The sequence below is a fragment of the Crocodylus porosus genome, unplaced genomic scaffold, assembly GCF_001723895.1.
Source record: "Crocodylus porosus isolate Cpor-Errol unplaced genomic scaffold, CroPor_comp1, whole genome shotgun sequence".
Classification (NCBI taxonomy): domain Eukaryota; kingdom Metazoa; phylum Chordata; order Crocodylia; family Crocodylidae; genus Crocodylus; species Crocodylus porosus.
The window spans coordinates 70,093,090-70,104,206 of record NW_017728906.1 but is presented as its reverse complement, the minus strand read 5'-3'; the positions used below and the strand labels follow the sequence as shown (position 1 = coordinate 70,104,206).

At 43.0% G+C, this 11,117-nt stretch overlaps 1 protein-coding gene across 1 annotated transcript in view; it reads left to right on the top strand.

Annotated features, from left to right (window-relative positions):
• The window catches only part of CLCN4 (chloride voltage-gated channel 4), a 52,699-nt gene that overhangs the window by 9,089 nt on the left and 32,493 nt on the right, over positions 1 to 11,117 (top strand). The window contains exons 2-3 of the mRNA XM_019529343.1: positions 5,951 to 6,102; positions 6,543 to 6,642. Coding sequence (XP_019384888.1) covers positions 5,959 to 6,102; positions 6,543 to 6,642 — 244 coding nt within the window. The 5' untranslated portion in view covers positions 5,951 to 5,958. The remainder of the gene's footprint in view (positions 1 to 5,950; positions 6,103 to 6,542; positions 6,643 to 11,117) is intronic.

Genomic DNA, 11,117 nt, shown 5'->3' with positions numbered 1-11,117 from the left:
CCCAGCAGGGAGGTGGCTGTTCTGGTCACTACTTAGGAAGATGGAGGCAAAGAAATTGTTAAACATGTTAGCTTTGCTGTCTGGTGTGACGACCAAGTTTCCTGTGGCATCCTGCAAGGGCCCCACATTACACCCCTTCCCCCACTCAAACTTATTGCTGGCTGAAACTGTGGACCTAAAATCCCAGAGGCATCTGGAATCAGGAAGAGGAAGAGATGAGCAACCCTGCAGAGTCCTGCCTTGTTAATTCTGCAGTGCAAATCCCAGATCCCTTGAGGGCAGCAAGATTAGGAACTGAACATACAGCCAGAGAGCCATGCTCTAGTTCTCCTCCCTGCCTGTCTCACCCCACCCCACCCTGCCCTTCTTCTGGCCTGAGCCACTGCAAGCATGTGGCTGCATTTCCTGAATCGAGGGTAAATGTCTGTTCACTCCTGTTTCAATTTAATCTGTGCATCTTAAACTAACCTGCAAAGATATTCAGCCTCAGGCTTTTTGACTGTCTGTATCTAGCCAGGGAATACAACTTCCAGTAAACAGTTACTAATGTCATGCTTGGGGGTATGTTATGACTTTTTTATGTAGATCCCAAAGATCCATGTTACTAGCAGACAGGACAATTGAAAACTACCTGTCTGCTAGTTGAATACTGGTAGTTACAATAGGAAAAAATGAATAGGAAAAAGAAAGATTAAAATAATACTAGTTCCAATTTAAACTATAGGTAAGTAGTCTGAGGTGTGAAGGATCGTACCAGGTAAAAGCACACAGGCAGCTGAGTACTTAAACTACTTTTTTGCCTGCTTTAATGAGATAATTAGGGAATGTCCTGAAAAATACAAGGGGCAAAATCCTCTCTTCACTGTTAATAGCCACTATTATTTTGTAGGCTATGCTCCTTATTTTGCAAGTAACTATAGGCTCTTGAAAGATATGTCAAGGCTAAAAGGCTTCTGGGAGAGCAGAACCTGCTTTTTGCTGCTTTTTTTTGGCAAAGCAGTAACCTTCTGAAAACCCTTGTAGGATGTGAAACAAGACTAACCATTAACTATAGGCAGCATTGAGTACTAACACAGACAGAATATGTCTGGACTCTACAAAAAGGAAGAGTGAGGAAAATATATATAGAAGAAATTATAATATCACAGTTAAGATTGGTCATAGACTAATGTGTCTTTAATAAGTTAAAGTCATGATGGATGTGTCTGCACATGCCCATACGGTGACATATGACACTATGGTGCAATACATGCTGCTATTGCACCATGCTTTAGTACAGAGGTTTCAACCTTTTTGGTCAGTGTGCAACTGGTCGACAAGTGGTGGTGGTGGGGGTGTATTCTGCAGTGGCCAATCAATGAGTGGGGGGGGGGTCTCGTACCCAATCAACAACTGGACAGGAGGGTCCCTCGTGTGCCAAGCGGTAAAACCTTAAGTGCCAGCGATGGAAATGCTGGTGAAAAAAGTGCCGGCAGTGCACAGCAGCACAACGTGTTGGCAGCTCCACCCCCTGTTTTTCTGTGCTGTTGCTGCATACCCCCTGGGGCTTTCCCAAGTAGCCCCAGGAGTACACGTACCTCCAGTTGACAACCCCTTCTTTAGTACTTCTTTTTGGTGAAGTAGTGGCTAAAAATAACCACTTATAGTTTCATAGTTTCTAGGGTCGGAAGGGACCTGAGCAGATCATCTAGTCCGACCCCCTGCCATGGCAGGAAAGAGTACTGGGGTCAAACAACCCCAGCAAGGTGTTCATCTAGCCTCCTCTTAAACACCCCCAGGGTAGGAGCCTGCACCACTTCTCTTGGAAGCTGGTTCCAGACCCTAGCCGCCCTGACTGTGAAGTAATGCCTCCTGATATCTAACCTAAACCTACCCTCTGCCAGCTTGTGACCGTTATTCCTGGTCACTCCTGGTGGTGCTTGGGGGAACAGTGACTCCCCCAATGCCTGCTGATCCCCCCCCGACTAGTTTATAACAGGCCACGAGATCCCCCCTCAGCCTTCTATAGCTGGGTACGTCATTTCGTGGGGAATTTCGTTGGGATTACCTCTCTTTGGGCTTGGAGGATCGTCTCCTTAAGGAGCGACCACTCTCCTTGGATACCTGGCTCCCCCCCTTCCAGGTCCTCAGCGCTTCTCCAACTATCCTCCTTGGCTCGCTGAAGTTTGCCCTCCTAAAATCTAGGGCCGCTGCCTTACTGCATGCCCACTTCATGGGCACATGTCGATGCACCCATCATGACTATAATATAATATAATACCCATTGGGTGCATCTACATGTGACCTTTTGGGAGTACTGCGATGTACGCTGGGCTCACAGTTATTTTTAGGCACTGCTTCACTGTAGTGTGCACTATAATGAGGGAACGCGCCACTATGATAAAGTAGCTGCTGGTCACATGTCAATGCATGTGGTCACTGTGTTGCTGTAGCACATTGCTATGGCAACGTAGCATCACATGTAGACGTGCTCAGTGGGTATTATGTGAATGTCTAGGCTGGCCACAAAAGAAGGAAATATCTGCATTTAAAATAGTACAAATCTAGGCTGACCATAATGGGTCCCCTTTGTGATCTGGAAATAACTTGCATATAATTGTTATAAGTTTATTGGCTTGTTGACTGCATAAGGGCAAGAGGGAAAAAAAGAGAAATAAAAGGAGACAGCCGCAAGACGCATGGAAGTTGAACATGAACAAGGATCAACAACTGAAGAGATGGTAGAATTTGATTGGTTAACGGCAAACAAGGAACTGTGAGGTATAAAAGAAGAGGTTATATGGAAAGCAACTTGAGTACATAACAACAAAAACACCACTATGCAGATGCGCTGAAGCCCCCTTGCCTGACAACTTAATCTGGCCAGCAGTGTCATTGAGCAATAGACTACTCATCCCATATGTAATGTATCTGATTATTTCATTTTGCTTTAATCTGTCAATAAATCAAAGTATTCTATATGACTGGAATGGTCTGAGATCTCATTTATTATTGTTGTCCAAGCCACCTCAAATCTACTTGCTGTTCAAGTGTAACAATCTGAAAGAAGATATTTAGGATTTATTCACCTTTATCAGTTTGCCCTAAAAGTACTTAGTATCTTTAAAGGAATTTGTAGATGTAGAACTGCTATAGTCAGGATAGTTACAGAACCTGAAGTTCATTCCCTGTGTCCAAATTTTCCTTGTAAATTACAATTGTGTAGTGGTTCTTACCCTATGTCATGGATTCACCCCAGAACCTTTGGGGTTCACTGTGTGACATGCATGGGTAATCTCCTAGATCAGTTTTAAACCTGTGGTGTTTAGTCTCTATTTGTAGCCGGTGGGCAAGTAGGTTAAGTTTAGTCACTTTCATATCTATATGTATTGGATATAAATATATTTATTATATTAAATTGGCTATAAATATAATTTTGATATGTCTTTACATTACACCATGTCTGTTTTAGTAAGGCAGTGATTGACTTGAGTGGCTTCTGACTGTTCACACTTACAAGAGACAATAGCTGAGAATTAGGGCCTTATGACACCCTCTGAGCTGAACAAATGTTCGTGAGTGTGGGTGCATCTGCATGTGCCATTGGGAAGCTTATTGCTTCACAGTTTATTGCTCCTGGGAAGGTCCTGGGCCTGCATTTTACATGTGCACCCATTGCACTGCCCATTGAGCTGGGTCACAGCAGCCCTGGTGTAGAACAGTAGTGGGCAAAATATGGCCTGTGTATGACCCACCCCAACTCGCATGCCCAGCCCTGCTCTCCTCCACCCCTCATACCTCTCCACCGTCCCTACTCCCCACACCACCCACACACCTCACCCCCCCCATACAATATAAAAAAGTAAGACTTTATTTTGAGCTATTATGCAATTGCCTTTATATATACTACTCAAAAATACATAAATCGAGACAGAATATTTTTTGCAATAAAATTAAAATAATTGCTCACCCCTGGTGTAGAACTGTCCTGGGAATGTGTCTCAAGCATGCATACAGGCAGCATCTGGAGCCAGAGTGCTGTTGCGCCCTACAAAGAACTTCTCAAAAGTAGTGGAACCTTTTTAATTTCTTTATTTCTTTTTTTGGTCTGCTATCTTAGTGGTCACAATAACAACTTGCCATATTAGTGGAACCTGAGCCATATGTGCACAGGCCCATCTAGAGTGTCACTGCTGAAGTTTATCATCCAGAGTGATGTGCAGCAGTGATGTCTGAACTCTTTTATGCTCAGTTTGTGTAAATTACCTAAACCAGATATGGCTTCCAGAGCTTGGCAATAATGCGTTTAGAACTTGATGTTCTGCAAACCACCTTGGTTTTTCTACTTTCTAATGCAGCTATATATGTCAGCCCAGGTTCTTGAATGTTCTGTGGAGGTGGCCTGAACTTCACCATGCCTACTTCCAAGCCCTGTATTTTCTATTAAATGCCTTCTGGAAATTGAGGGCTATCATCTTTATCCTGGGGCAGAGAGACCTCTCTGAAATTTCTCTAGAAAATCAATGGGGTATTTGGCTACTGCTCATCTCCAAAGGTCTCAGAAGCAACTTAAAAAGTTATTCCAGTGAGATAGAAGGCAATTCATTGCGTTCCCAAAGAGGCAGGAGCAAAGCAGTCCTGGTTCTGCTGCTAGCTGCTGAGTAAAACACTTGGAGAAGATATAGCCTTTACAATCCGTTGTATAAGGTGAACACCATATCCACACCCTGTGATACAAAATCTAAGTTTAGAAGATCCCCGGTCCTTAAAGAATGCTTTAAGATGTGACTATATAAACTAATGCTGTGAGGTTTGCTGGAGGCTGCAGAGGCCTTAAAACTAACATTCCAAAGGAGACATCATGTCCTCAGTGCTCGGGTAATCTGAATCCCTTCAATCACCCCACAAATATCAAAATTGTTAGCTATTTCATTGGCATTCGAAATATGCAGGTCTAAATAGTAATTTTCATGTTATGAATATTTGCACAATGCATTATGTGCGTTGTTTTGCCACTTGTGAGTGGATTTAGCAAGAGCAGGGAGGTATTACCCCCTATTTGTTTTCCAGTCTGGCCTTTCAACTATTTAGTGTCCTTTCATGTAGTTGCTAAGACTATGGATTCTTTTTTAGATGTTGGCCAATGGGCACCATCAGAATAGAATCCTGAAACCATCCTGTTTTGGCTGGGTATATGTGTTTAAATGCACTGGGAATTCATAATCTTTTTAGTCATGTTAATGTACTTTTTTAGATAGAGTGGTTGAGGGATGGGGCGTCATGGGCACTAAGGTGTAGGGTTGATAGGCCAGAGATCGCACGTTTGTGGCCATAGTAGAAGTGTTTTATGCCCCAGCCTGTCAGATTCCAACAAATCTGTGAATTCTGCTCAATACTGTGTCACAAGGACATGAAAAAGGAAAGATAGGATGATACATTTAGCTGTTGAAGTTGGCTTTAAAAACTTATTTTTCATGCATGATAAACTCATTTAAAAATGAAAGTGCTTCTAACATCCTAGGCACCTGCCATATTTACTCAGTATAAATTATACTGGGATGTAGAGTGGAGAGTTAACAAGCTATCCTGGTACAACTGCTTGCAGTAGTGACTCTTACAGTGCTTTGCAACTTGGTGGCAGGGCAGCTGGTAATAAGCTTGTATTTTTGAGCAAAACAGCCACCCTGGGGTAAGCTTCAGCCATACAACATATATATTGTGTTCCTTGATTTCTCCCAGGATTGTTGTACACCAGACTTAATTAAGTTACAGAGGTGTAGGGTGGCACATCATCTGTTTCTTTTTTTTCCACTGGTACACATGTAGTGTGTGTCCATTGTCGGAGAAACCGTGTCTCATGTATTCATCATGTAGTGCTTAGGGGAAGGTTTTGAAGGGTTCCTGGAAATATGCTCAGTAACATGGAAAAGATATGAGGACTTACTACAATTTTTGCTTTTCCCTTCTACAGATACTAATATGGTTAATGCAGGAGACATGAATGGTTCTGGCAATCTGATGGATTTTCTGGATGAACCTTTCCCTGATGTTGGGACTTATGAAGACTTCCACACCATTGACTGGCTAAGAGAGAAGTCCCGTGACACCGACAGACATAGAAAAGTAAGAGACGCAGGCATAAACACACACATGAAAATACCAACAAAAGCCTTGGTAATATTTATCCCTAAAGCAGAAAAATGATATTTCCAGCATTGTTAAAAAATATTTTGAGTTGGATATACAAAAAGGTGGGAATAATTTACCTTTTGGAATTCATAATTTCATCTATCAATACCAGTAAAAGAGAGGGAAAAAACCTACTGAATGTGAAGATTCAGAGCTAAACTGAGTAATTGTTTTGGCTGACAAATTCACCTTAAACAACTGTTTCACTGGCTAACAAATGCACTGGAGACCAAAAAAAAAAAAAGAAAAGAAAAGAAAACCTGATTGATTTGATGGGGATACTGATGAGTTGTTTAATAACTGCCTTGCCTTATGAACATGATACAACAAAATTTAAGTTTGTCTGAATTAGCCTCTATATGTATATCTTTCAGATTACAAGCAGAAGTAAGGAATCCATATGGGAGTTCATCAAGAGCTTGTTGGATGCCTGGTCAGGATGGGTGGTGATGCTTAAGATAGGACTCCTGGCAGGTCTGTGCCTATTAGCCAAAGTGGTGTGTCTAAATGTCTGTCTTGTAGCTTTATAACTGACATCTGCTTATGTTTCACTAACTTTCTCCAGTCCCCAGTGTTTAAAGACAGATGAGATAAAAAAGACAGTTGTGCATCCATGCATCTACAGTGCTTAACGAAAAATTCACTTAGAAAGTCTCCCGCTGAGTGCTGACCTAGAAAAAAGGCTATTAACGAGTAATGTGATTTCTGTGTTACTTCTGAATACAAGCTGAGTGAATGTGCCTTGTCCTTGAGGAATGGTTTTGACTCTCAAACCCTGAATCATATGTTCTTTTATTCTTGACCCTGGTTACTTTAATTCTATGAATAGATATTTTGATGCAGGATGGAGAATATTTGGCAGTATACTGGTGAAACATAGCTCTGTAATACACTAGATTCGTTGTAGACCGAGAGTTATCTCTTTAGATGTACATGAAAGGAAAACAGAGTTTCTGACTAAATTTCAGATCTGCTCCCAAACCAGTCAGACATTACATATTTAACAACCTGCTCAAACTTGGATGGGAAATTCATTGATTTCCTGAGTTGCCCTGTCTCCTGCTCAGTTTAGTATGACTTCCAGTTTGGAAGGCTGCACTCACATTATCAAGTTGAAACAGCTGCCTCTAACATTTTCTAATGATGTTTCAATTATGTCAGTGTGATCGTGCATCAGCCCTCTCAGTAACAGAATGATTCAATGTTCCTGCAAAAGCTAGTGTGACTACTTCGCTTTAACATGCAAAATTAGCCACATAGGCAACATCCAGATGAAAGCAGCCGTGCAGTATGTGGCACCACAGACCCTTCTGTGGCACCATGCACTGCACATTCAGGTGTTCTGCACAGTGCAGGTAGGGGTTTTTTTGACCCTGGGAGATCCCGGGGTCAAAAACACCCATCCAAAAAAAAGCAAGGCAGCGCATGCAGAAACAGTGCATGCCACTCAAAACCAGAGCTGGTCAGCCAGATCCATGCTATGGCTGCCAGCCAGGCTCTGAGTGGCAGGATTGCCACTGCTGCAGCCCCAGAAGGCCCCCAGGTTCCTAAGTAAGGCTGCTGGGGCCAGCACAATTGCTGACCCTAGCCTCTTCTATCCCACTTGGGGTAATCTGCTGCACATTAGAGGGCGTATGGCACAGGCGTTCCTTGGAGACAAGTAACAGTGGCACAAGGTGTGACTCTGCTTCTTGTCCCCAGGGAAACAGTCCATGCATGTGTGGGTGCAGCCATAGGGTACATCTAGATGAGCATGCATTTGCAGTTTATAGCACTGCAAACCTATCTGTGGTGCGCAGTGGCAATGCATAGTGGGTGCATGTACACCCCCTGAGATCAGCTATGCACCCCCTGGAAGCACCAGCCATGAAACCAGAAGTGCACTTCTGGTTTTGCCACTGGCTTAGCGATTGGCCACTGGGGGACCCTCTCCCCTGCCCCCCCCCATTGGTAATTTGGTGCCCCCCCGACTCAGGAGGCAGCAGTCACCCATGGTGGTGCTACAAACCACATGTACTGCACAGGTAGATGTTTGCCATGCTACTAATTTGCAGCACAGTGGGGGTGGCGGGGGTTGACACCAAGTCAAGAAAACCTGTGCCTGAAAAAAAGTGGAGCAGGAAGGAGGATGCTTGTGGCAGCAGAGCGGGGCCACCCAAATAATCCTGGCTACTGCTAGAGTCCTGTGAAGCCCCCAGGACTTCAGGTAAAGCTGTTGGGGCCAGCCCAGGTCCTGGCGCCAGCTTCCTCTGCACCACCTGCGACAATTGCTGCACACCAGGGGGTGTGTGCACAAGTGTTCTCCAGGAACAAGTAGCAGCATCACAGCTATATGCCACTGCTATTTGTCCCCAGGGAAATGCATGTGCTTTCTCATCTGGATGCACTCATACAGAGGTATTTTTGTACTTATTCCTATTTCTATAAAAGTACTTAGAAAGATCTCTTTTATTCCAAAGTAGAATGAAAATTAATCCTGAATCCTTGAAAGTTGCTATAAAAAGTCTTCTGCTAGCTTTAGTTGTGGTACATCTAGGCTAAGAAAAGAGGTTGAGAGTAAGTTGTATCATTTATTAGATAAATTCACCCTTTTCCACAGCACGGCTACAGTTTAACACCCTTTACCTTAAACAGTTAAATTGATGGAACTAAACTCAGGAAAATATTGCAATTAGGTTGCAAGGTTGTTGGTTGTAGCTATGTTGGTCTAAGACCATGGGCAGTCAAGGGTTTTTGGGTAAATGTGATCTCTTTTGTTAGACCAACTAAAGAGTTGGAAAAAACTTCTTTGTAAGCTTTCAGACACAACCTTCTTCAGGCACTGGGATGACTCTGCTCACAATTGTAATTGTAACCCAATTGTAATTAGATTTGTTAGGGGCTCCCTCCCTTCCCAAGGAAGAAGGTGAGTAACCCACAAGTCACACATCAAGGTAAAACCCAGTTATAATTCTTTATTGGATGATAGATTCAAATTTTACTAAATCAACCTATAATCAATGCTTTAAATTCGCAAGCGCATTGGGCTGGCAGAAAGGCACTCCCCACCCTACCCCACCCCTGTGCTATTACCTGATGGATCTTGGGAACCCCACCCTGTGTCCTCCTTTATGGGGTCCTGAGCCTTGTCCTCCCTGAAGTAGTTCCACCCAAGGCTTTGTTCTTATGACCTTTATACCTTTCTGCCCCCCATCCCCCTGGGTTCCTCCAATCACACAAAGCTTTTAGCCTTATCACCTTTTATGGATTAGAGCAAGCCTCATATGCTGCAAAGCAAGAGGGGTCACCTTGGACCCCCCCACAGTTCCCCCTTTTTCTGAGTGATAGGCAGAGATACTTAGGCAGTGCCGCAGTTCCTCTATTCTGAGCTGTTAGTTGAGGTATTTTTCCAGAACCATTAGATTACTTAAGTGCAGGTCACTTTTCTATATTTCAGCAGGCTCCGCAGATGCGTTAGGTCATTATCCCATGGCCTCCGGGTTCCGCTGGTCTGACCCCCCCTGCAGGACATCAATTTAGCCTCCTCCCAGAAGCCTCTTCAGGAAAGGTCTTACAGGGTTGGCATTAGTTATCACCTATTAACTACTCAATAACACCCCCCACTCCATTTCGATGACTGGTATGCCACTGACCACACATTGCAACCTTTCCCTATAGGGGTGTCAGCCTTCTAATATTCTCTTTAGCAAGATGCCAACTCCAAACATACCGAAGTAACACTGGCAGTTGTGCTCCGGATGTACTTACTCCCTGCCATCCTTATTAGGCATGGTTTGATGTAAAAAAAGGGGAGGAAGATAAGCCAGTGGGTATGGTAGAGTTTGAAGACTCTGTCATAGACTTCCCGTGTGACTTAGAGCAAGTTACTTAGGTCCAGATTTTTAAAAGTACTTGGGCTTTGTTTTATTTAGGTCTAAATCCCATCTAACTCACTTAGGGTTGGTACCTCCTTAGCACCTTTCAAAATCTCTTTCTGTTTCAGTTCTCCATGTATAAAATGGAATGGTAGTCCCATGTAGTTACATGGGAGGAAAGGAAAATGGTCCTAAAGGACCTTGGGCATAGGTGATGAACTAAATACTGATATATTGCTTTCTAAGTATTAGTATATTTTCTCTGGCTCACCCCTGTTTTCTATTGTGGTTAAGCCAACCTGGTGACAAGCAAAAACTGTCTACATAAAATATACCAGCTGAAGGTATATTTTATGTAGAGATGAGAAACCCAACAAGAAAGTGTTTTTTTTCCTAAGATGTATGAAAATATTTTAACGTTCAATGTTTAAATGAATTCATCTCAGCTGAAATCACATTTTTTCCCAATTTATTTCTTGTGTTATTTCACCAATCCAGTTCATAGCAAGCCATTTCCAAATGTTTATGGAAAAATACATTTTAAAAGCATACATTTAGTCATTTAGTGTTCTGATCAGAGGTTGTGAAGGGACAGTTTGGGGCATTTTCAGGTAACAGAAGGATGACATCTGAATTCTAGAATTTCCTGAGTTTGGAGTGATTTGTACAATATCTTCATTTATTATTCATGGCAGGATATCTGGAGTATTTACAAGAAGGTGTCTTTTTTCTTGTATTCAATATTCTGAGCTTTTTCGCTTTGTGAGTTCAGATCTAAAGGATAAGTTACATACAGTTGTATATTTCCAGAGGACTATATATCAGCATATGCAGTTGGACTCCACCTCTCTCTTGGAGGTGTGTGGAGATAAATATATTGTCTTCCCCCTTTTTATGCAGAGCTGTCTAAACCAGTGGTGCTCAGAGCCCAGCCCATAAGCCAGATCCTGCCCAGAAGGCCATGTCATCTGGCCTGCAGGCCTTCCCATGGGTCCCAAAATTTGGGGACCAGTTTCAAAATTAATAGCCACTCCCAGCTGCCAAATTTTTGGGGTTGGATGTTGTGGCCCTGTGATTGTGCCTGTGTATGGTGGG